This window comes from Syngnathoides biaculeatus, chromosome 14 (genome assembly GCF_019802595.1).
Source record: "Syngnathoides biaculeatus isolate LvHL_M chromosome 14, ASM1980259v1, whole genome shotgun sequence".
Classification (NCBI taxonomy): Eukaryota; Metazoa; Chordata; class Actinopteri; order Syngnathiformes; family Syngnathidae; genus Syngnathoides; species Syngnathoides biaculeatus.
In genome coordinates, this window is record NC_084653.1 from 16,254,427 (window position 1) to 16,282,234 (window position 27,808).

Here is a 27,808-nt window from a genome sequence, read left to right on the forward strand (position 1 = left end):
ATATACGCCTTAACAAGAGAGTTAAAGGGCACACTCGAGGTTCACATTAGAAGTCACCAAACGATCATAACACTATTTTGCGGTTATTACACTGTAACAAATTTAAAACACTTTGCAGAATCAGAATGACTCTTTGTATCAGGTGGTACTCTCCGTACCCGCTGGACAACATGGATGAGGCTTTGCTGTCCCAGTACAGCTTGAATCTGTTCGGGGTACAACTTAGTCACAAAAGACCATCACAGCCATTCGGTAGAGAAACGTGGAGTCCAGCGTCAGAAAGCTTCACAAATTACATCCAGCACAGGCTGTCCTAAATCTGTGCTGCGATGAACTCTCAAAGATTATCAAAATATTCCCAAGAGAAATGTATGAGTAGCTGTGTTTATATGTTGACATTGCACCAAATAAACTTGCACCGTTTCGGAGGAAACAGATTTTTGCACGTGTATCCAGGTGAAAATGGGCAGGCGTGTATTTTAATGGATCCGAAGACCAACACCAAAAACCTTCTCGGAAATTGTTCGGATGAGCCCCGATTCGAAGCAGACAATCTTATAAAACAATAAATTAGACCGATGCTCCAATGAAGGCAATTTCGAATTACACTGCCCCCTTCTGTGATTCTTTGGAAGAGCATAATCAGTGCACACAATTTTGTGAAAAAAGATTTTATTTGGAAAAAGAAGAAATTGCTCATGATGGTTTTTAATTGAGTACAAGACAGCGCTGACAATGAGATAAATGCAGTATTTGAGTTCGAAGCAGATAATGAAAACGTGCCCACAGATTATCTATTGCAGATATTAATTGTGAGGAAAAAATATATACAGCATATTAACCTTCCTGCTATGTTGTTATTCAAAGTGATCAGTTTCAAAATGAGAGAAAATATAAAATTAAATATCATCCTGATGGACTTTTTTTTTTTTTTTAAAAAGGATGAACATTTTTGGGAAGTAACTCACAGTAGGAGCGTGGAACTCCATGATTATTCAATCTCTCAAATGGTGAAAAGGCAAATACAATACTGTTTTCCATAAAATGTGATCAAAGTGGCAAAACACAAAAGTGCTTTTTGTCAAGCATCTAATGAAATGTAAATTGTGTGTGGTCACTACGAGCCAAAAAACTCACCACTTACCAGCAAAACTATAGTACTACAAAACAATATATGGAGACAAGTGACTGTAGAGAAGTGCAGAATCTAGTTCAAATTTGCCCAAAGACTTCAGACCGTGTCATGAAGAATGTTGGGGATATTTTTCTTCCTTATTCGAATGAACTTCATCCCACGATCTGCGAAACACAATGAGCACAAAACTGCGAATGAAAACAAAGAAATTGTGCAATTCAGCTTTTGAGAATAAGAACAAATGTCACCACTAGGATGGTGGTGACATTTTTTATTAAAACACTCAAAGTCAATGTCAGCTAGACTGGGTGAAGAATTTTTCAATGGGTGGAACCAAATGCTATAAAATGCTAATTCCTTTCCCGAATTTCATCAATGAGGTACAAGTCTGCAATATTGTGAGACAAAATGTTTATGCAGTGGCAAAAATCACAAACTAGCACCAAATCCCCTGGTGAACTGTATCAGTAATTGATGTGAAGGAAGTATTTTGTACATACCCTTTTGACTTTTAACGCACTTCCTGAAACACTGTCTCCGATGTTTGAAGTTGTTGTCGTTCCCGCCACAGCCGCTGTACGAGAACTCGTGACATCGCTTGGTTTTGGGATTGTAAGCAAACCTGCGCAAAATCCCCTCACACGTTCCCCTGTCTGCAGGACTTGAGCACACATCCGACACCTTGACATCTGTAAATCACACCATCGCATTTGGTTACTGGGCTCCTGATGTCATATTCCAGATACATTATAGAGACATAGACAGATAGCCATTAATGGATGATGTAATAATAATGTTATTATGCAGAAAGAATTGTACATTTAGTACAAAGTGGAAAGCACAATATTGGCAATGATATCTAATGACATTGATGACTTATAATTCACCCACTGTACATGGAACATCTGATTAAAATCATGAAAATGTAGATTTTATTCAACACTATGAAACTATAAGGCGGCACGGCGGTTCAGCTGGTAAAGCATTTGCCTCACAGTTCGGAGGACCCGGGTTCGATCCTGGCCCCGCTTGTGTGGAGTTTGCATGTTCTACCCGTGCCTGCATGGGTTTTCTCCGGGCACTCTGGTTTCCTCCCACATCCCAAAAACAAACAGGATTAATTGGACACTCTAAATTGCGCCCAGGTGTGATTGTGAGTGTGACTATTTGTCTCAATGTGCCCTGCAATTGGCTGGCAACCAGTTCACCCGTGTACCCCACCTCTTGCCTGTTGACAGCTGGGATAGGCTCCAGCACTCCCCGCGACCCTAGTGAGGATAAGCGGCAAAGAAAATAGATGGATGGATGAAACTATAACTAAGGGTCTCGGTTTGTAGTTGTGCATCCAGGTATTACCACAAGATGTCAGTGTTTTATATCAGTTTACAATGGATAAAAGCTGGGCTGTATAATAGGGCAGTTCTGTATGTACAGAGTGTTCCCAAAAAATTTACACACAGGTTGAAGAATCCATCCATTCATTCATCCATCCATCCATTTTCTTAGCCGCTTATCCTGACAAAGGTCGCGGGAAGTGCCGGAGCTTATCCTAGCTGTCAACGAGCAGGTAGCAGGGTACACCCTGAACTGGTTGCCAGCCTATCGCAGGGCACATTGAGACAAACAGTCGCACTCACAATCACACATAGGGGCAATGTAGAGTGTCCAATTAATGCTGCATGTTTTCGGGACGTGGGAGGAAACTGGAGTGCACGTAAAAACCCACGCAGGCACGGGGAGAACACGTAAACTCAACACAGGCAGGTCCTGGGATTGAACCCGGGACTTCAGAACTGTGAGGCGAGTGTTATCCATCTGACCCACTGTGCTGCCACCCACTTTAAAATAATGATATTTGCAAATTCTTTTTCCACGTTAAAATTTATTCAAATTATAATAAACATCAAGTTTACAATTATTTAAAGTGTGTATACATTTTTTTGGAACACCCGAGATTACTCTTGTGTGTGTACTGTATGCCGTTGTGCAATGGTCCTCAAACTGCGGTCCCTGGACGACCTGTGGGTCTGCAAATGCCCATGGGATTTAGCTGTACACGTAGTACTTATGTCAATTGGTGTTCAGATAAATTGAATCACACAACAATGTTACCTTGTGAGTACTCTGCATCGGTGTTATTCGTTTGTACCATAGCAATGTTGACCGTCTGCTCCCCTGAAAAACAAAAGTATTTTTCTACAATTACAGGAGTTATACAGTTTGGAATTATATCCCGCATCATCTTTACAATTCAATCCCACCTGACTGATTTTGGAACCCCCATAAAAAATTAACCTCAACACACAATTATTCTGTACTACTTACTCTATTAACTTAAGCATAATTTATTTCCCCATTTGACATTTGACCTTTTATGTTCCCAGAAAAAAAGAATGACTTGATCATAGCTGCAGACACCGACATAAAACATGATTACCTATTCATTATGAATTGGTGTCAGCCTCAAGCATTTCCCAACAAAAATGTGAAGGGACGTCTTACCAGTTAATACAGTCGGCTGCACATCATTGATTTTTTTGGCAGTGGTCTGGACTTCAATGTCTTCTTTATTGGTCCCAAAGCATGAAAAAAAAACAAGGGGAGAAGACAAGAATCAATCTAAAAAAAAGTGGCACATAGTGCAAGGGCGGTACTAAAACAAACAAGTGGAAATGAAAAATGTTGTCCTGTATATGTTTAGTCACAACAGATGGCCAATCCACTTTTTCACCGTCCAAAGATTTGCTGCTATTTTCTCTTTTACTTGATTAATGACTTCTCAGCTGTGCTTCAGTATAGAGTCATCGGGGTGCTTTGAAATCATTTAAATGCTAAATAATTTGTGACTGCAATTCCATGGTCAGCGTTAATCTATCGGCAGGCTCTTTGAGGTAGGACTATTTTGATTATGTCATCAACTCTATAAAGAGAACTTTTTCATTGCAGTCATATTTCCAGGCCCATTTAGAGGTTTGTTTATATAATCCTGATGAATATCAAGCAGGTGATGTTGATTTGATGTTTAATTAAGGAGCAAATCTCACGTACCTTGTTTTTGACATTTCGCCTGGCACTCAGCGATGCTCCTGAAATTGTTGGCATTGCCAAAGCAACCGCCGTAATAGAAGCGCTTGCATTGCAGAGTGTTGCTGTCAAAGAAGTAACGCGTCACCAGGCCGCGACAGGGACCTTCCGCTTCGGGTAGGTGGCATGGGTTTTTATCATCTACGAAAATGAGAGGAGAAAAATGACAAAAGTGAGAGAAAGATGTGTTGACAATGGAGAGAACCAACAATTCTGGTGAAGATAGATTTACATGAAAAGGGCCACTTTTTTAGATTTTTTTTTTATTGCTCCCAAGTTTCACAATTTCAATATACATCCTGGCAGCAAGAGTATAAAAAAATAATATGATGAGAAGATATCATCAGACTAAAATCAGACCACTTTTAAATGTGGGTAAAAACAAAACATCAATTATATTTTGACAATTTTTCAGGTACTGTGGCTTGGTACAGGAAGGATATGCAAAATAGGCTTACGGAGTATGCAAAATGAGATAATGGAAAATGAGTTATGCAAAATGTGCAAGACTTCCAATACAAAATCCCTTTCATGAAAGTGCAACCCATCATTCTTTGAAAAATTTAAGGTAATATGAGTAATTACTATAATGCTGCCTTGCAGCAGCTACGAGAGTTACTGTGTTTACAATTGGTGAAAAAAATAATTAGGAGCCTTTTTACATTTGTTTCCCCCTTTTACATTTGCTAATGCACCTATGGAGTGTTTTCAATGGAAAAAAACATTTACCCAAACATTTCCATCCAATCATCCATTTTCTTTGCCGCTTATCCTAGTGCTGGAGCCTATCCCAGCTGTCAATGGGCAGGTGGTGGGGTACACCCTGAACTAGCTGCCAGCCAATTGCAAGGCACATAGAAACAAACAGTTGCACTCACAATCACACCTAGGGGCAAGTTAGAGTGTCCAATTAATGTTGCATGTTTTTGGGATGTGGGAGGAAACTAGAGTGCCCGGAGGAAACCCACGCAGGTACGGGGAGAACATGCAAACTCCACGCAGGTGGGTCCGGGATTGAACCCGGGACCTTAGAAGGCGAGGTGAGGTGAGGCCAAGGCTTTACCACCTTAACCACCGTGCCGCCCCCAGACATTTCAAAATAAACAATTTTAGTCCTGTATTCTCAATACCGGGACCTGGCAATATTTTTTCAGAATTCACTGCTGTTATACAGCAAAACTGTTCCAGCATGCAAAGGCATACAGCTCTACCAATTACCAAATACGATAACAATAAGAAGTTGAAAATTAAAAAGCCATTTAAATGGTGTGTAGCATTTTAGATTTTTAAGAATGTAATTATTATAAGCATGTTGTTGCTGCTCTCCGTTATCACTTAAGTGGTCGTTTGGACGCGTTAAGCTTGCATGGATGCGGCGTGTACACAAATAATAAAAGGAAGGCGAAGTGGTTGCTGCCTGCACACAACACGCGCTAAATGAAGTGCAGACCGTGACCCACTTTGCAGTCGCTGACCACCTGGTCACAGCGAGGCCACTTCCTGTCTCCACAGTGACAATCACATTTCCAGATCCGCGCCCTGCGTATAGAAAGGTCAACATTTGCAGCAAGAACATCTCAAGCATTTCCTTCATTTGACCTCTTCTGCTCTATCCGCTAATACACTTTCCAACCTCTTACATCAGTTGTATTATTTCTGCATTAGTATTGTGATTTTAAACATGAACCTTATGTGTATTGGGACCAACTTTTATCATGCTTGCTTGCTTTTCCTAATTTCTCCATGATGGTAGTTCCACAGCACGGTGTGGGCGGCTGGTCAGAGCGTCTGCCTTGCAGTTCTGAGGACCGTGTCAAGAACCTTCGATGCAGGGCTGAACCCAAATGCAGGACTCCAAGTCGAGGACATGAGGTTAGGCCTAGTTTTATTCAAGCTGAGGTGGCACAGAAACACTGACGAGGATAACTCAACACTATACTATTTTCAGTGGTGGAGATTCCTACGGTCCATGAAGGCAACTCACAAACTCAAGGCGCAACGCACAACCAACTGGCAAATACCAGTGACCAAAACTCCAACTTAAATACACCATCTAATTACAGTCCCAATGTGAAACAGCTGTGAGCTGTGACAGGTGTCACTGGCCAGGGCAGTGGCCATGCCCCTCTTGGCTGTGGTCCAGCCTGGCTCATGACAGACCGGGGTTCAAATCTTTGGCCCCGCCTGTGTGAAGTTTGCATATTCTGCCCGTGCCTGCATGGGTTTTCTTCAGGCACTCTGGTTTCCTCCCACAATCCCAAGAACATGCATGGTAGGTTATTTGAAGACTCTAAATTGCCCTTAGGTGTGAGCGTGATTGGGTATGGGATATTAATTTAACAAACATTACTAGACTCATGATAAGATAAATGCTCAGAAGGCAGCACTGAAAAGGGGAATTTTCATAAACTGAATATGGCCTGTCATCACTTAGTGAGAGAATAGAATAGAATAGAATAGAATAGAATAGAATAGAATAGAATAGAATAGAATAGAGAAGGCATTTTTAGTCTCACTATGGGGCAATCGACCACTTACAGCAGCAAAGTAGATACGAGCAGTACAGGGGGAAAAAAAAAAAAAAATCAAACAACTGAATGTGTATATATTTACACTGTAAGACATTAAGATAGCAGCGATTATGATGGAATGTGTGCAAATTCATTCATTAAGAAAACATTTTTTTAACTCTGGTAGTATGCAAGAACTTTGCACACACTCATTCCTCGGCCCCAGGTGCATTTTTGGTGCAGGTAAACTTTCTGTCATCAACGGCAAAACTTATTTGTATGTAAATTCTTCAATGACCCTCTGGTCAGGCTTCAGTGGCGGCATTTTCAATAGAAATCAAGACGGGAGCCAAAATCAGTTTTGCAAGAAAGCGCTTTAGAATAACACACAATCCAAAAGTGTTAATAGGTGTGCAACTGCCAGCACACGGAAGACCAATTTATTTAGATCAAAGATGCTTCAGTACCGACGGCATGTCCAATTTGCATATTTCCTGCTGAACCTAACAGAAAACACCAGGTCCTCTTGGCAGCTGGTTTGCAAAAACGGGGAAAGGGAACATTGTAACCATAAGCACTTACGTTATTTATTATTTTTGCTTGTATGGATTTATCATGAAACATATATTATTTACAGAGGTGATTAGCACTGCATAGCCACGCCAACCACATATTGGTAGCACTGCCTTGTAGTCTGGTCACGTTTACAGTTCCTATTGAACTTAAAAATATTAAATCCTGTATTCCACTGGTTCACTAAAAGGAGAAAAAAAAGATGTGTAAACAAGAAGAGCTTCCGCTATTCCTGAATAGCTTTTGTGGATTTACAATGAAAAACACATCACAGAATTGATGCACTCAGATGAGATGATTCGTTTGAACCGATGAAGCCACTATTCAAAATTGGCTCCCTGATGTGAAAATTCTATTTGTTGCAACTTCCACAGTTTTTTTTTTTTTTTTTTTTTTTTTCAAAAGCTGCAGTTCGTGATAAAATAATGATAGTGGAATCAAACACAAAAAGCCAAATGCAGTGTGTTGAGTGGTATAATGCATTCAGTCTCTGTCACGGCCACTCTCAATGTACAAAAAAAGAAAGGGGAGTGGAGGTCAGTCGGGAACTTTGACAGTTGCCCTTTGTTTGTGTCATGGTGAGACATACAGCAACTATCAACACTTTAACACTTCCTGTCATCACTTGAAAGGCGCTCCACTATATTAATGGAAGATGAAACATCTTTCGGTGAACCATGTTAACATTTTAAACAGTTCGAATTAACATTTCAGAAAGTAATTATCGTTAATAGCAGACATAGCAGCAACTCAAAGTGCAAAATGGTCTGTCGCCGATGATTGGAGTCATGCTTTACTCAAGTGGTACAGCGTCCCTGGTCCTCTAGTTCATACATTATAATTATCAACATGCTATTTTTGCTCCATTTTGTGGATATTTGTCCTGCTTTATTCACGAGTCCCTCGTTTATCAGTACAGCAAATCATTTGGTTAAATTATTGTAAAATAATGAGAAGAGACCGAAGTGACATGGTTGGCTGCAACACATTTTAGGATTAACCAAGCATAAAAAATAAGTTTGATCGTTGCAGTTTATAACATAAAATTGTAACATGGTGGTACCTTGAAATATGAGTGATTCAACATGAGTTTTTTAGATAGTCGTCATTCATCTGATTTTCTCTTTTTGTTTTGACAAAAATGTAGAATCTGAACACTGTTTGGGACCAGCGAATGTACCTCAACTCACTTCAGAACACGCAGCAGTTGGGCAGATAGTATTCAAAACGAGGCCTCAAGCAGTTTATTGCCACTCCCAGTTGATGTTTAATGTCAAAACTAAACGTAAAAAAAGAGCTACACATTTGGTAAATTCATTCTAATACGTACTGAGAAACAGCATTGACCAACTAAATGAATAGCATTTGTGTATAACCATAAGCAATGGATATTGGAACACAAATAGGAGCGCAAAACTTGTAGACAGGTAATATAAAATTACACACGGGTATATATTCTTGATCCTTTGAGAAAAATGACAAAAGTGAATAATTACATGTAACATCTCATCCTACATAATACACACAACTGAGTCAGTTGTGAAATTCTTCTTTGTGTCTCTGTTGGACTTATACTGACCCCAGGTGTCCAAGGCATGAACACCAAAAGGAGAAGCACAATGCCCATGCAAGTGAAGATATCACTTACACTTTACATAACTGGTATTTATTTTTTTATTACTGTATGTGATAAAGCAGCCACTGTATGTGGGAAAAAAAAGACAGAAAGGTCTTAATGACATTTTCAGTCATTTCAATCACGAAACATTATTTTTGTTACAAGTGTACTGAGTTACGGGCATGGTCATGGAAAAAACTAAACTCGTACATCAAGGCACCATCAATTCATATTAATATATCCAATTATGGACATTTTTAGTCAGGGAGTTACTCCAGATTTTCACGATCCCCAAGAATAGCCGCTTGATCCATTATCAACAGTAGGGAGGCACTAACCTGAGACAATGCACGTTTCTTGGCACGCCTCCAGGGTTTCAAAGTTGTTGGCGTTTCCTCCGCAACCTCCATATTCAAACAGGTCACAGCGACCCGTGTCCACATTGAAGAAGTACTTGTCCCTCACGGCCTTGCAAGGTCCCGGATCCTCTTTCAGGGCACACAGCTCATTGAAGATGAACAGCTCAGGTTGACGGCCATCTGAAAACGGATAAAGAAAAACATATAGTCCATCATGTGGCAGTGGTTTGACGTTGAAGTATGACCACGGAATCGCCAAGGGGAACTGGGCTCCTCACAATCCCTGCCCTTCAAAAGAAGAAATGTCACAGGCGTTATCAGAAGTAGTGAAAGCTTGCACATCAGCATACCATTAACAATTTCTGCCTTCGTCGTGATGACGGGATTAGGATGGAACACTTTCTCAATAATTGTCCTCATTGTGCAAAATACATTGTTGTAATTGGGCTGTCGTGAATCTATTGTGCAGGAAGAGGCACATTATTCATAACTGAGCCTAAATTAGCCCTTGGCAATTATTTTCAGCATATTAATTAAATCAGAATTTGGTACTAAGAAATACAAGTAAATGAATCCCTTTGGTGAAATGCTAAGTGCACATTTACTAAGGTTTTGTGGCTTTCCTCGACTGTTTTAATGCACTTAATTAAAAGGATGAAAACTCTGCTAACTAAACATCTACAATATACCTATATATCGCTAATGTAATTCAAATGTGAACATTTTGTATACAAATTGTGAAAGAATTTTATAAAAGATGCGGTCCTTCCATAGAGAGTTTGAGAAAGAATGACTCAAAAAATATGAAATTGAAAATAATAGGTGCCCCTAGAAATCCTGTAAATCCAATTCATCAACTCCAAACACTAAAAATACATTATAAATTACAAATGAAGTTGATATGCCATAACTTAGTTATTTATTGAGGAATCTTATGCTGTATACAGAAGCAAGCAATGGAGAGTGGAGTCATTTTCCAAGTTCCTTCTTAAATTCAATCCAGTTTCTTAAAATCTTCTTTAGAGTTAGAGAGGAAGATGCACGAGATAGGCTTAGATGGAAAGGATGACACGCTGTGGTGACTCCTAATCAGGACAACCCGAAAGGAAAAGAAGAAGAAGAAAAGGCTCAAAAAATGGAAAGATGCATTCCAAAATGCAAAGCTTTATTAAGAACTCGAGGCAAGAACAAGCCTCCTGGTCTGCTCCGCAACACTTGAAAAAGTTGAGGCAACACCTGTGTAACAACCAGTCAAAAGTCAGGCCTCCAAAATAAAAGCATTATAATATAATAACAGTAACATCACACTTTCTTTGGCTCCATGGTGGCCTTTTCACCTGTCAAATAGTTTTGTGCTTGTTTATTGAATGTGATTATAAATAAGCCACCGAGTGGCTTAAAGATTGTGGAACTTATTGATATAATGTGTACCTTTAATTTGAAGGTCTGACTTTTTACAGCATGTGTTATACAGATGTTGCCTGACTGTTACAAAAGCAAACTGGGACAAATTGTAGGCAGAAAAAAAAATCAGCAAAACTGAATCATACAAAATCTAGGACATACAAAAACTGCATCACTCCATCTTTAGGGCTGGAGAAAGTTGGTTCTCCAAGGAGATTTTAGGCACATTTGACACTGTCAGTCTTTCTCCCCCCAAATATTATCAGCTTCTGTTTCTGACGTTTATAATGAAAGTTCTTGCCATTGGCACCAGCCCTCATGTGTGTCCCGCATATTTTAGTTGCTTCTGCTATTAGCTTTTCTTTTCCGAGCCGGTGCTTTTTATCACCTCTATTATCATGCAACCCTAAAGGAACATCTTGAAAAGTTTGGAAATTAAGGTTTACCTTCCTGGAGCAAGCTCCAACTGTTGAAAGTGGGAGATGCTCGGCTCTGGACTGTGAGCAAATCAGTCGCCAAGGGAATGAGGCCAGCATTTGTGCAACCTGTCAGTCTTCAATTTATGACCTTGGACTGGGGCAGACACCCATCGAATCCTCCCAGTGTGTACCCCTTTTGCTTGCCTTATGGAATTAGTATTCCATCCAGTTGGCGAGATGAGGCCCCACAGAGACTTACTATGATAAATTGTGGGATTGGTGTCGTCTAGCACAGGAAAGTACACACTAACGCAACCAGTCTGGGCTTCTGTCTGGTCCCTTGTCTCATTTCTCTTATGTCAACAAGCCTCAATGTGAAATCTCAATCATGGCAATAACACAATAATTCTTTCTCGTCATTCTATTCTGCCACAGGGCAAATTATTGGCGAAATGTTTATAATCAGAAATGGTTAAATGACTGAATGTTTTTGTTTTCCCTCACAGAGAATTAAATGTCATATGTATTAAAATGTAATGGTTCTAAAAATCTAAGCGACGGTAAGAGTACCTTTTTTTTTGTTGATGAAAAACGATTATGGGGGAGACCAAGATCCCTTAAGGCACTACTGTTTTAAATAGCAATAAACAAAACCTGAGTCTAAATTTCACTTTTAGAAAAACTACCCAAGCAGCAACAAATATAATCCTTCACCAAAGACACCAATGTTAGGCCTATCACATACTGAGAAACTCCCATGACCATTAGTCAGTGGTAAATAGCCTACTTGACAGTTAGAAAATAAGGAGTTCTAGTTCCAGTGCTTTGAGAACTGTTGCACAACCAATTACCTTTGAAACCAATGTACTCCCAAGCGGTTTCAGGAGCATTTTCTGAAAGAAATGTGTAAGGTTAGGACAGTACAGTTGCAAATAAGGACTTCAGAGAAACCAGCAACCTCAAATACCCGTTTACTGCTCAACACTGGCATTTTAAGAGCTGCTGTCTTAATACGATATACCTGCTTGATATTAAACTTTCTGAAATAGTCACAGATTTTTTTGTTATTTTTTTAACACGGTGATGATTGTCTTTAGATGTTAAGGTTTTACATTTGAACACAAAGCAGACATAAGACACAATATACAAAAAAAAACATCCGTACATAGAAGGAAAAAAACAAAATGTATTTGACTTAAAGGAAGAGTTTGTAGTTTAAAAATTGCTAGGAAGATTTAAACGAGTATCTGACCAAATCTGTGACCTTTACTTACATGCACATGCGATTATTACACATGACCATTCATTATGAAAGGACCTAATTGTGCTAAATAATCATACAGAACACATATCTGACGTTAATGAAATAACAATTATACCATTATTAAAGCCCGGGTGTCATCCCTATAAACATTCAAAATAGATATTGTAATGAAAAATACATATAACAGTATTCACTTCAATGTCTATACGAAAAAAAAAAAAGGGAGCGGAGAGCGGGTCATCCATGCACAAAGTTGCGCAATTGAGTGTCCCTCGACATCCAAGTGGTTGCCATATTAGTCGCGTCATCTGTCCTTGACGTCATCGTCACTTCCGCCGTTGAAAACGCGGAGTGCCTGCTACTACGGAAGCCGAACAACAGAGATATTCGCATTTTTCCAACGCCCCTTCTGACACCGAAGTTCTTTTCGAAAAGGACAACACCACACAACTAAGTGAAGTTACCGGGGCAATATTACACTATTGTTTCGAGCCCTCAATGCAATATTACACTATTGTTTCGAGCCATATTCATATGATATCCGATCCACTCCTACGGCGGAGATGAGCCATCGCGGCTCATCGCAGCCGGCCGGTGTGGCTTATGACAAAGCCGAGCGGTGCTGCTTTAGTCAGAGTCGAGCCGGGGCACCTTATGCGCGCACGCGACTGAGTAACGCATTCTCGGCTGGGTTCTTCAGAGCCGCCACTGTCGCAAAGCTCGACGCGCAGCCTTCGCAGAAGCTGTGACCGCCGATATGGCTGAGTTTCAGCGCACATGGTGGCATATAAGGAGGAGGTGGTGCCGAGCTATGTTGCTCTTAGGGGTATGTTCAAAGTCGCCGCAGTACTCGATGAACACTATCAAGACATTGTTGGCTGGGGGACGCGCACATCAACACATTTCACATGCGGATGTTTTGCTACATTATGAGAGAGACCGATTACGTGGTCCGCCCCAAACTATATTTTTTTTTTTGAGCTGTATACACACCTACCTGTTATTTAGAACACACGAAGCTCTCATCCTCTGCAACCGTGCAATCCATTTTTCACAACGAACAGGGTCTCTTTCAAACTTATGAAGGGTAATTCCATTCTCCCGAGTGTTCAAGCAATGTCCAGCAATGCAATGAGCCGGCATTTTGGCGAACACGAAGGAACAACGAGCTGCCACCCCGGAGGTAAAACTAATGAAAACAAACAAGTCTCTGTCCTGTACGTCACTTCCTGCTTCTTCTCAAAAACAAATCCCTCGAGAGGATTTTCATGGCGGGAGTTACAAAAAACTGTATACGTCAAAATTATGTTTTGTGGTGAAAAAACACGTGGGACCATATTCGCTGCGGGTTTTTTATTAATAATATTCCAAAAATCATCCATTTGATGATACTTGCAATTTAAGCTAGCATTACTACTGTAAATATGTTGACATTAGTTAGAGCAGCTATGCTGCTAGCTTGACCCTTTCCCAACAGTGTTCCCACCAATAAATGTTATCAGTAGACTTTACACTGATCTGATGAAATGATGGGTATCGCGCGATATTTAGCATTTTATGATGACCGGCCAATCAGCTTTAATGTCATAATTTGCCAATCCGATCAATAGCCTATTTGATTTTTTTTTCTCAGCCACTTATCCTCACAAGGGTCAGAGATGTAGGGAATATTTGTATCTGAAAACTGGTTTCCTTTTAGCCATGTTGCATGTCTTTTGACGTAGTACTGTAAATATCTGACAGAAAAAATTGGCAAAATGAGGCATAAAACACATAATGCCCACCTCACACTACAGGAGTACTGTAGTTTGTCAGAGTACAAAACAAATTTGGTCTTTCACGATTCCACGATATCATGCATGCATGGTTACCATAGCCACGACAACAACTATCGATCGCATTCTGTGTATTACAAGAACAAAATGGGGGAAAACGTGTGCTGCTTGGGAGAGGACTTTAATTCAAGGGTTGCTTGAGGTACGTAGGTTCACATAGTTTTAATAGGATACAGCTGGCAAGCAGGCAACAAAATGTATCGCACCCTAGCAACCTAGTGCTAGCACTAACAGATGTACTAGCGTTCTGTTGAATTATGCTCTAAATTTAATTACAGTAAGTTAGCACCTATATTTCTGTCATGTTGTAATGTTGGTTTGACCTGATTACTTTGACCCATAAATCCTGATTGTGGTGAAAACTCCAAACCTTTCCTTGAAATCCTATAAGCAAATCATAAATAACAGACTATATGCAAAGGTATATACTGCAAGGAGAAAAATGTAGCTTTTAGTTTTCAGTATGACTAAATTTATACAAACGTCTGAGAATAAACTTCCCTCAGGAATCTCTATTTCATCTTTCAAGTTAACACAAGTAAATATACTCATACACACAACATGCAGGTGGTTGAAAAATGAAACTCGCAGATATGAGACAGATTTTTTTGGACACAATTTTTCATAGGCAGTTCATCCCCTGGGCACTGCAGGCAATTCTGATCATTGCCAAGAGTTACACAAAACACACACAAACACAGATTTGGATAATGATCAAAGCACTTTGCCAAGAACATGAAGATCATAACACGGGCAGGTTAAATCAGTTTGCGGCCAAGTTCCATCTTGTTCAGCTCTATTTGACTGTATTCTCATCTTTCTGTCAGCTAGTCACGAGGTCAAACGGTAAAGAAACTATCGTCCCACATAGCCAACCATCCTCACCGCATTCACATCTAATATTTACTTCCTTGTATGTGGCTGTTGCCCATGGTAAGGACACAAATAGTATTTGAGAGGAGACTTTGTGCAACGGGACTTGTTGTAAAGTATATTAGTATCCAGAGATAAGGGACAAGCATCTTAAAAGACCTATTTCAAATACTCACTGAGCCTTTGTACTAATAACTTGCTTTCACTTTTGCTTAAGTCAAGCGATCCTTTTATTTAACGTTACGTTGCTTTGCAACATCTGGCCATTGTAGAAAAGGGTGCGTCCAGCTTGTAAGACTCACAAGTGATAATGTCATTTCTGAGAAATGTTCCCTGAGGTGAGTGAAATTAGGGCTTTGGATGACTCACAGCTTGTCCCTAGGTTAGGTTTTAGTTTAGGTATACCTGTGACGTTCACCCCAATGGACATTTTAATTCAATGTTATTGAACGTGCTCACTGCTTCGTGAAGTAGAAGCATATTTGTTTTAGTGGGACAAAGTGGAAGGAAGTTATTCACGCAAAAACCCGTCTTTGCTCACTTACTCACCAAACACAATCACCTGACAAGAGGTTATTAATTGCTTATTGTTTAAGGGAAACTGCAAGTTTAAAAAATAATCTCCCACCAGAATTTTCACAGTATAGACTTATTTTACGCACTTTGTTCAAATGTACTGAACTTTTTCCAGAGTCAAGGGTTATATATTAAGCTTTGAAACACGCTACGAGGTATTGGGTCATCTGAGTTTACAAAACCGGAACAAGCCATAGTCCAACTAACCTATGATAGCGCAGTACTAAAGGCATAACTGGAGGAAATACATATCCATTAAAACCACTTAAATGCCACTGCGCAAACTAGATCTTTACATGCCATGCCATGATTAGAGTAAATATTAATTTGAAAAATGCAATGTTTATCATTTCCAAGTTGATTACAACTTTTCGCTATCTAAAACTGACTGTTGTTAGCCTTGGTCTATTATGTACTCTTCTGCTATGAGACAATCTTTGTAGTGAACAATGCTCATACTTTAAAATAATTACTATTACTATTTTAATGTGTACATAATTAATGGTAATACTGTAGGGCAGCATGGTGGATGACGGGTTGTCCTCACAGTTCGTTTTTTTTCAGGTACTGCGGTTTCCTCCAACATCCCATACACCTGCATGGTAGGTTCACTGAAAACTCTTACTTGCGCGTAGGTGTGAATGTGAGTGTGAAAAGTTATTTGGTTCTCCATGTCCTCCAATTGGCTGGCGACCAGTTCAGGGTGAACCTTGCCCCACGCCCACAGTCAGCTGGGATAGGCTCCAGCACGCCCGCGACATGAGTGAAGTTAAGCGGTTCAGAAAATGGATGGGTTTTAATACCGTAGTCAGCGTTTCAGAGTTGCCTGGCTGGTCTTTGTATTCTGTGCAAGTGCACTGACAAGACAATGAAAACATAACCTCCTCGGCCAAGGGGGATTATTTGCACTCTCAGCTAAAGGCCAGTATCAAAGTGCTAAGAGAGATGGGGTGTGAAAACGCAAATAAAATGTTATCGGCAAACACCGTAAATCATCAAACAAGCTATTAACAGCAAAACAGCAAGCAGAGCCAGCTATCACCGCAATACAGACCTATCGAAAGATGACCTAATTTTTGCAAACAAGGGTGGGAACATTGTCTCCATTGAGCTTCATTTTCAGAGAATCAAAGTCTTTTATAAGACTTAGTTAAATGTAAAAGCAAAAAACAAAAAAAACATCCATCCCTTTTCTACACTGCTTAGCCTCACTCGGGTCGTGTCTCCAGGAAATAAACTGTAGTGTTTCTATGCACAATAAATAGAGGTTGTTTTTGGTCTAGATTTTTGGATGGGAAAATAACTGAAAGGCTTCTTTCCCTCAAGGCGAAGAATAGACTTCAGCTACACGCACAAACAGGCTACAGATTGTTTCGTACACTGTGAAAGATGCAAATTTGGCCACGGTTTGGATGGTTGACCGGATGATAAACGATATCACGGTCACCTGAGAGATCCTAGAATATATACTCCGGTATATACTCTCAAAAGTATAATGTTGATTGTATAATGTTTCTAAAAAAGGAATTATAACTGAACTGTCTTCCACAAAGTAAGAGCTGCAGGCAAATCTTGTTAATTATCTAAAAGGCATGTGCTCTGCATTCATTTTTAATCGATGCCTGAATGGAGATGTGGCAAGCGGTGAGGGAGCCAAGACGGCACAGAGCAGAGTAAATTGTTGCCCCATACATCGAGAAGCTTTGTCAAGCTGTTTGTTCACGTCAAATCAGATTTAACAGTTGGTTTTTACTCCCGCAAGCCTCAGAAGAATCTTATCGTGTTCTTATTGGAAGAGTTAAATAACAACCTCTCTCCTTACAAGAGCATTATAGCTCATTCTCAGCAGATAGCACAACCTAAACTGAGCCTATTATCCAAATCCCACATGGTCTTAACAACAAAACAACAAGAAACCTCTGCAGTAAGTTTCTGGTTCTTTGCTGTCATGTTTCACTTACATAGATGACAGACACCTTGGTTGCAAAATCATTCTCCCCCACAACGGCCCAAAGCCCAGGGTAAACAATAACACAAACATGTGCCAAGTTGACAATTCTAAAATATAAAGTGAATTATTCATTAGCGTGCAGGAAACAAATCAAATGATTGTGAAAACTTGTCAACAAAAAAAACGTGAAAAAGGCCAACTGAGAATAGTATCAGACAATACAAAAATTGCACATTGGTGCTTATTCCTGTGATTGAAAACAACGTTGCGTTTCCCTGTATTGTTGTTGCCGATAATGTCAGAAGTATGTTTTTGTGAAATACATCATCCTAAAACCATTTTGCTTGCTCCAGTGTGCGAAATAGCGTCATAGGTGTAATCACACAATGGAAATATGACTCTACATACTTTCATTATCAGCATGTCAATCGGTTTCAGACACATTAATTCCGCTGTTTCTGAGCGAGAGTCTAAGATTTCAAGGGAACCTCTGGTTTCATTTAGAACACAGTTCAAGGAAGTGGAAGAATCTTTCTCAAAAAAACAAAAAACACAAAAATACACACGACTGCTCGAACAATCATACAAAAGAAAATTGGTAAAGGGAAACATTTCACGATCAACTGATTAATATCATTTGGTAACCATTTTTAGGATCACAGAAAGGTAATCACGACATTTTTGCTCCATTTCATTTATTTGTGCTGCTTGATTAGTTTGTCATTCACAAAATCCATGCATCCAACCTTTGTTCAGTATTTATAGTTTAGTGAGCAATTAGAGTCTAAGTATTGTGGTTTTGTGGTATGGATGATGGAGTCTTGTAAGCATAAAAATTATTTATGGTTTCTGCTGTTCACAGTTTCTGCATACAAGTGCACATACTGTACCTCAGGCGCATGCATCTGCATTTCATTTTCTATCTCTTTTTGGCAAAATCTTAAGGCCGATAGACACAACTACATTGGTCCCTATATTCGGGATATTCCATCTTCATACTATCTTTACTACTCAGTCACACAACATGGGCTAAATGAGAATACAATTAAAGCCCGAGCGGGACGTGATGCATTTATGCATGAATTGTCATAGCTCAGCGAATTCTCCACAAGAGGATACAGATTAGTGATAAGGAGAGCACAAATAATGTTGCCGTCGAAGAGGCCATTAGAGATTCAAAGCAGTAAACAAAAGGGACAGAGTTCAAGCAAATCGACAAAGATATTCCGAGAGAGAAATTAAGTATGGAGGAACCAATCACACCTAATTTTCTTATTTTCATTACAGGCAAAGCTATTACCGCCTAATGGAGGTGTCGAAGACTGACATACGTGCGAGGAGCAAACTTGCTTCAATACATTATTTTATAGTCTAACGGCTTATCGTGCCACGTCGATGCGCTGTAGTGAGATTCATCCGTACTGCAATAATGTGTCATACTTCTAAAACCCCCAATCACAAGTAGTACTGTAACCAGAGTTTCAGAGGAAAACTGCATGCCCTCTGCTCCAAGTACCGCTTGACTACACAGTTTGTGCATGTATTGAGTGTTCATAGCAATAAAGCTGTCCTTTGGTTGAAAAAAAAAAAGTACATCGTGGTGTCTTCATGTCAGGGGCATGGCCTGGCCACTGACGTGGGCGGTGCTTCCTGTGAGGGGCGTGGGCAGGCCACTGCCATGGTCGATGCCACCTCTGACAACTGTCACACAGATGTGTTGCATGTTGGACACTAATTGACCAAGCACTTAAGTTGTGAATGGGTCATCGGTATTTGCCAGTTTGTTGCGTTTGCTTTACTGCATCCTGGGATATTCCGCTACTGTGGGTAAATTTGCCATTTTAGTGTTGAGCAATCCTTTGTCACAGTGAGCCTGTGCCTCCTTAGTTTGACCACGTCTTGTACATGTTTCTTAGTTTGCCTCATAGTCATCGGACCTTGTGCACGTTTTTTTATCTTGCCTAGCGTTTTTGTTGTGTGTTTTTGTCCATTTTTGTGCCACCTGTTTTGGACTGCCTTTTCATGTTCGACCTCCTTCTCTTAATATCATGCCCTTGCCTCGGACTCCTGCATTTGGGTCTGCCCCCGGGCCGCTGGCTTATGACACTTCATCATACATTTTAGCTGACATAAGAATAAAAATATATCCAGGGGTCATTTTCCTGGAATTTAATCAATAATGGGAAAGACGTGACCTACCAAATTTTCTTTTGAAAATCACTTTTCATCAGGTTGAAGAACTGCGACTGACTGGCGACCAGTTCAGTGTGTTGTTTACCTTTCACCCAAAGTCAGCAGGAATAGGCTCAGTGCCCCATGACCCTAACCTAGTCTTATATGCATAAAAATTATTTATGGTTTCTGCTGCTCACAGTTTCTACATACAAGTACCTCAGGCACATGCATCTGTATTTCATTTTCTTTCTTTTTAGCAATATCATAAGGCCGATAGACACAATTATATTGGTCCCTATATTCGGAATATTCCATCTTCATACCATCTTTACTACTCAGTCACATAACATGTGCTAAATGAGAAGACAATTAAAGCCCAAATCACAAGAGCTGGATGTGATGAACAATGCGTGTTGAAAATGAATGGATGGATGGAAATGTAAAAATATATATATATATATATTGTAAGGTTGTATTTTCTCAGATGTTTAATACCAGTCCCAATGCCTGTTTCATGATTTTCTACATTTTCTTGGGATGGTAATTACATTTGTGTAAATGTAGGATTGTTCTCCTTTTTCCGAATGTCAGAATCAGAATCAGCTTTAATGGCCAAGTGTGTAAAACACACAAGGAATTTCTCCCCGGCAGTTGGTGCTATTAAGACCTGCAAGACTTTGGACGTTCTGCGGCTCTGTGCTTCACAGAGACTTGGCTTGTGAACGATTGCCTGACGCTGCCATCAAGCTCTCCGGCTTCAACCTCCATCGTGGAGACCGTGTCGCAAACTAACAACTGCATCTTGGTGCCTTCAGAGCTCTTCTTTTTTTGTCACTTTACAAATGGTCTTTCTTTGCAACTTTGACATAAATGCCACTAGAGCGAGCCTCATTATGTTGTTGCAATACACCAGGGGGATGTGTGAGTCGAAGTGCTGGGATCAGGCAGCCATTTTGGATTCACACAACAGACCGCAAAATAAATGGTGTTATTTTGGAGGTATGAATCAATATGTATGAATTCATGAATGCCTGGGAACTAGTGCATGTCTTTCCTGTTATTATGGCTGTGTATAAACAAGAGTGTAACGGGTTTAATGAGGAGTTGGGATCATTTATGCACCTGTATTTGCAAATTTACAAGGACACCACGTAAACTGTGCAACTCACACTACATTTTTGAAGCCGTTTATGTCGGTACCACTTTTCACTTTTGTCTTTAAGATTATGAAAACAAGTGTACAGTATTTCAAGGGGCAACCTCCACTTGCTAGGTCAGTAAGGGTTGACTTCAATGACAGTCTAATACTTTGAATCATCATAACATTCTTTTTTAAAAATGGGAATTTAGGTGTGACTGATTTAGCATGTGTGACATTTACCCATAGAAAACCAAGGTAGTATAAAATGTTTTCTTGCCTTCATATTATGTGATCTATGGAGAGCCAAATCCAATATGTACGCTGAACAAGATGCCTATTTGGCTCTGCAAATGTCATATTTCACAGAATCTATCGGATCGGAGACGCGCTTTTGATTGGATAAGAGAATCAATACAGTGGCTCTTTCCTGAAAAGAGAGGTTATGGGTTTAATACACTAAATGTCAACAGCATTGATCCTGCAGTTGATGAACTTAACCATGACAATACATCCTAAATACATGATAGCAATATCACGTATAAAGTCATGCAGGAATTACTATGGCAACAAGGTTAAATGTAACTTACAATTCCTTTATAATTCCTATTTCACACAAAACAGTAAGTAATCCTATCAGGCCATTTGTACATTTGTGTATTTCCAGAATGACTTATCATTCATAGTTTCAGTATCCTGCGACATTCAATGCTTCCTGAAAGGGCTTCCCATTCAGACAACCTTCAAACTGATCGTAAATTGGACTCAGAATGGAAATGTTGTTAACCAGATAGCTCCTACTTATTTCAAACAAGAAATAAACATACATGTTTAGAAAAGATACCCATATTTTTATGAACAAACTCCAGTGGAATGTATCATAAGGACAGGGTCACTTAGTCTGTTTGTGGGAAAGGTTTTCTTAAGAAAACCATTTATCGCAAAGGGCTCTACTTCCGTGAATTGCGTAAAGACAGTGGGCGGGTTGTGGCAGGGTGCGAGTGTTTACAACTGACTTCAGATGCTCCGAATCAAAGCGCCTACTCTCATTTCCTTTAAATATGGCACAGATGAAAGTCTAGACCAGCAGTGTTCATTTCCTTGACACAAAATGACACGTGACAAATTCTACCCATGGTGATAAAATCGCAGTGACCCATGCATGAGTGGAGCATTTTCACTGTGCTTGGCATGATGTTGAAACAGACTATGTGAGTCGATACACCAATTAAATACAGAATGATATGGTGATAACCACTGGTGAATTAAATATGTCTCTGAAGCTTGGTATCCATCTGCAAAAACAAGCAGAGCTACAAACATCATGTTTGACCCGCATGCACATGCACTAATAGCTACCTGAGCGATCTAATCTTAGCTAGCACGGCTCTGCTGACCTCATGGCTTTAACGCTCCAGCCACTGCATGAAAGTTAAAGATCTGATTTATTAATTTGGGTCAAACAGTCATTTTTTCCATACCATACATTTTGTAACCAACATTGTGCATAAGCTCCATGAACCCAAACAAATGTCATCACTTTCAGGTGCTTCTTTATAATACCCACATATATTCAGGTACTGAAATATTGGCTGACACACGCAAGCAATTTCTATTCTACATTTCCCATCTTCCTCACTGTGACAGGGTGGACATGCGCTCTCCCACATGGGGCTCACAGCCTTATTGCGATCCAATCAGACTTTTATCAGCACCCGGAATAGCCAAGATTGACAAATTTGATGCTCATAACCAATTTTCCTGCAATAGGAGCAACTAAGAATTTGCATGTGATGGATAAATAATATGTAAAAATGTGTTGTTATATGTTTCATGAATGCATATCCAAAACACGTTATTGATGAAGCATCACACATAGTACTATAAAATGTATTAATTACACACAAAACTTTTCATATTTGATGTTTTGAAGCTTTTGATAAGCTGTGATCATTTAATCATTCAACTTACACACGTGGCTGTCATTTGTTAATTTTTTAGAAACAGTATAACATATCAAATTTCCAATGATCATGACTAATGTATTATCCTATTCTATTGCCTAAATATACAGTAGTACTAGTAAATTTCCCATTGACAAAAATACCCTGCTAAGTGTGAAGTACCCTGATCCAGAAACCTTTTGAAACCCACATGAGATATTTGGTTATAAGCCCATCAGATACATTTTAACTTCACCAACACCATGTTAAAAAATGTCTGAAATATTTTTGCCGAGATATGTGGATGGTTTGGCGAGCTCCGGATGCATACACACACCAGAACAAAATCAGGACCAAAAAAAGACCGTGTTGTGACTTCCGACTAGCTCTACTGTAGCAGCCCACTCGGAAACAACACCAACAATAGACTCTGAACTAAACTGCAAGGTCTTAATCAGCAAGAGCTACACCTGGAGGTCCTGGGAAGAAGACACGGGGTCAAGTATGCAGGCTGAAACAAAAAAAAAAATAATACAAATAAAATGGTATATGACTTTTTTGGCCAATATCGTTCCAGGCCTCAATGCAGAGAGAAAAAAGCACGGAAGGAAGGAAAAAAGTTGTAAGCAGCAACACAATAAGAAAGAACTGTATACAAAATGTGCGTCAATTGTAGGCCTCTGAATCAAAATCAAATTGGTTCACGAGACAATGCGACATTTACTACGTGAAATGTTGCCGTAGCTCTCTGCGCATGGCATTCGTTGACACTGCCAAGTGGAACCCCCCCCCAAAAAAATAGTCTGAAGTTGGATGTCGGGTTACTCGTATCTCACAGCACCACCGCATGCGGTAGTGATACTGCGAGAAGATGATCTTCAGTGGTCCGGCGAGAAGATGAGTTCAGCATGGGTTGTTAGCGGAAGTTACAAAGAGACTTTACCACATGCAGATGTACATGCGGACTTCCCGTGATGTTGAAAGATGAAAATATATTAGAGTCTTTTTGGCTCATAGCTTGGGTCATATTTACGTTTTAAGGGATTAAGATTGGGAATTATAAACATTAACACAGTGGGGATTGTATTTCATGTCCTCGCTAGAGTAATAGTCTAAACCCTGGAGTCCACCATCCACCCATTCAGCCATTACATAAATAGTACAGTCACAGGCTAATTAGCTTTTGAAAGAATAGCTATGGTACACACAGCAACGTTTCTCAGTTTATGGGTCACTAACACGGGCATCAAATCTCACTCGAAGTACCTCAAGCGTCTAATTCTTCATTCTCACCACCAACTCAGTAATCAAAACCTGACACAGCTGCAGCAGAGGAATCAGTGTCTTTGTCCAGAGTAAGTCCAGTATGGCTCAACGCTGATTCTCATTCAACATGCATGCATGCGTGTACAAATATAAGAGATCCATTTCACTGATATTGCATGCAGTCATGCGTCATTCATCATCAGGATCACAATACTAGTGTCACGCCCAACGAAAACCACTGCAAAGCTCCAACAAGCATTGCTCCGAGGTGTAAGATCAGCTCATATTTCAAGGAAACAGCACGTTTGCGTGGGCCACGGGCCGAAAACGATGGACAGCCCGAGAAGCATATTTACTGTAGTGCAAATGTGACGATTTTCTATAATAACAGTACACTGCTCCCTGCAAATTAGTACCGAATATGACAATTTCTAGAAAACACTTTCACATGTGTCAGGGGATTAAAAGCAACAAGAAAAACCCAAACATTAGCTTGGCAGAAAAGCATATTATTTGTCTGTGATGATTTAATTATACTGCTTCTTGCAAAATAAGACAGAATATGACAAGTGCGGTTTTCTTCTATTCTACAGCCTGAGGCTTGAACGGCAAACGAGCATCCAATTACATGCCTCCCGAAAATAAGACGATGCCACAGTGGGACAGCAAACCGAGTCCATCAAAACTATACGTCCCATGATACTGCTAATTAGCATCGAAAGAGCAGCACATAGAATGAAAACAACACCGCAGTTGACATCTGATAATGAAGACAACTTGGTGGGGAGCCATCATGGAAGGAAGTACAAACCTCTATGTTTAATGTATTATCTACAGTATGTGACAACATAGCAAGGATGGGATACAAATAGATTGTTGAACATGTCTGAATTAATGCTTACATTTCAAAAATCAATTGTTTATTGCACCGGTGTCAAACTCAAGGCCAGATCCAGCCCGCCAGATGATTTTATGTGGCCCACAAAGGCAAATCATATGTGTCAACCTCCATGATTCTTGTTCAGCTCTGGACCAAAATTTCAAATTGCCATCTCATTCATGATAACAGTGAGGTATTGTAAGCATTTATGTGTTTCTAAAAAACAATAGTTGAAAAACACATTCCCCTTGATTTCTGGTTCCAAATCTATTTTGTAAATACCATGTGGAAATATGATGAGGCGGTCAAATATTGATGAGGGAAACCGGAACTTCAATGTGGCCCGCGACAAAGATGAGTTTGACACCCCGGTTTATGGTTTGTTGTGACCCATTTTGGTACACTTGGACTTTGAAGCATAGGTTCAGAAAATGATTAAGAAAAGTAAGAAAATTACAAGTGCGAAACAATTTTAAATGAAGGCAACACAGCTCGGTATACTGCATGTGTTCCATACAAAAATTAAGTAACCAAACATATACTGCTTGGTTGAAAAGAGTCTTAAGGGAGCACTACAAATACAATACAGCATTACTTGTTTTTGTGAATTCTTTACTAACGTCCGCTGTTGGCAGTCCAGTAGTAATCAATCACTGACCCGCAAGACACGACCTAAACTAAAGGTAGATTTACACAGCATGTTTCAAATGGCACATTTTTTTCTCTCCGGGCATTATTGAGATATCCAGCTGGGTAGCGTAAAGAAAGAAAAACACAAACAATCAGATGGGAATTGAGGACATTTTCAAATGTGGATACAAATCTGATACCTTATCGGACTTTTGACAACGTGGGTCCAGCATAAACGGAAAGATTAGCTGGCTTGACTTCCCCAAAATTTACTCATCAGTGATGTATATAGACTCATATTTGCCCATCAAAATACAAATAAACACATTAAAAAACACCTGTTAAATATCTACTACAGTATGTGTTAAATGTAGGGATGTTCGATTGCAGTTTTTCACAGGTAAACACCAATAACAGTATTTACAATCGCGTACTCACCGATACTGAGTACCAATTCCACTACTACATTTGACATATAAAATTTCAATTCACACAATGACATAATTGTGAACAAAGACCTGCTTTCTTTCTGACTCACATAATAATTCACTAATGTGTGAAACCCCTGCAGTGTAGCACCAAATACTGGTGAAGAGAATTTAACTTGATTTCAGGATTTTTTCTCCACAAGTACCTTGTAATTCTTCTTTTTTTAATTTAGAATAAATTATCATGCATTTACAAATAAATAAGTTAATAAATAATGGAGAAACTGTTTATTAACAATTTAAGGGGGAAAATGGGGCAGAATAAATTCAACGAATAGTACAAGGCTCTTGATAATGTAAATGCTCAGTGGGCCGAATTAAGAACAGAGGATGCTTTGCGCCCCACAGATGTAAACCACAGATTCCATTTTTCACTACATTATGTTCAAGTTTTATTTTTTTTAATAACATCTTGAAAGAAATGAGAGGTTCCCCTTTTGTCTCCCACCACCTTCACCTGACATCAAACTCCAACAGCCTCATTATTTCTTTGCAAAGTTGTAAGTTGAAGGCGCGGTGAATGTGTGAAAGTGGACTTTGGACGTGTCCTGGCCGGGTCGCATATGTCTCGCTAACTCGTGCGCTCACATTCAACGACATCCAAATTTGGTGACCTGCTCCAACTTGGTGCGACGTTTAAGGGAATGTGAAATTAACAATTGGGCGAGTTGAGGTTTCAGTGGAAAAGCCTTGTTAAGTCTTGTCTTATCTTACCTTGCGCGGCTCTGCTGTAAGAGCCCAGAAGGCAGACCCAGGAGAGACAAAAAGCGCACAAAACCCAGCGCTTGTCCCGCTCGGTGCAAGGAAACATCGTTCCAGGTGTGGCTGGCTGGCTTAGTGGAGACGGCGGCAGCCTGATCAGGTTTGGGAGCGACGAGGACTTGTTGGGAGTTTTGGAAACTTGTCAGCTGGTGTGGGCGAGTACTTCCGTTTGATAGACGCGCTAGGCTGCACGCCCGATGATAGTCCCATCATAAAAAGTGGTCAGTCATTTCCTGTGCACACACGTCAAGGAACTACATTTTGTGACCTCATTATACGCGAAGTACAAGCTGTACTCGCTGTATAACCAGTACACTGCCGTCCAAAAGCGTCAACCACAAATGTCACGTTTTCAATACCCTTCACAAATCTAATTATTTTTTTAGAAGAAAAGCGTTATTTATTTATTTATTTATTTATTTATTATTTATTTATTTATTTATTTATTTATTTATTTATTTATTTATGTGTTTGTTTGTTTGTTTGTTATTTGTTTGATTATTTTTGGGTTAGTTGATTTATCACAATGATGATGTACAGTATTTTGATTATCTATTTGTGTCCACAAACTTTTAAACCATACTCTATTGAAAGTAAAAAAAGATTAAATCTATCTGTCCACAAGTATTTCTTGATTTTCCTTTCAAACAGTTGAACAAGTTACACGTGACATCTAAGTGTTTGTGTGCCTTGGAGAAGACAAATGGAATAAGTTGCAAACAGAGGTGAGGTCAGCCCCAAGTGTGAATGTTTTTAAATCCAGGTTGAAAACTCTTCTTTTTCCTCATGCTTTTTAGAATATATCAAGTTTTTTTCCTGTTTTGTTTCATCATATTACTTGCACTGAAGTTTTTTTTGTCATTTTTATTGTTTTTATCCCATTTAAAACGCTTTTTCAAATGCCTTTTATCACGTAAAGCACATT

At 39.6% G+C, this 27,808-nt stretch overlaps 1 protein-coding gene across 2 annotated transcripts; it reads right to left on the reverse strand.

Moving 5' to 3' along the window:
* Positions 1-661: 661 nt before the first annotated feature.
* Positions 662-27,074, reverse strand: tfpia (tissue factor pathway inhibitor a). Of its 2 annotated transcripts, none has more exons than XM_061841475.1 (7): positions 26,836-27,074; positions 9,259-9,459; positions 4,184-4,360; positions 3,638-3,697; positions 3,248-3,310; positions 1,636-1,824; positions 662-1,299 (listed from the first exon to the last, which is right to left on the reverse strand). In XM_061841475.1, the coding sequence occupies exons 1-7, from the start codon at positions 26,930-26,932 to the stop codon at positions 1,232-1,234; spliced, it is 855 nt and encodes a 284-aa protein (XP_061697459.1). In that variant the 5' UTR covers positions 26,933-27,074; the 3' UTR covers positions 662-1,231. The 2 variants fall into 2 exon arrangements, with proteins under 2 accessions (XP_061697459.1, XP_061697458.1); XM_061841474.1 differs by having other exon boundaries at positions 3,638-3,700; positions 26,836-27,073.
* Positions 27,075-27,808: the final 734 nt, after the last annotated feature.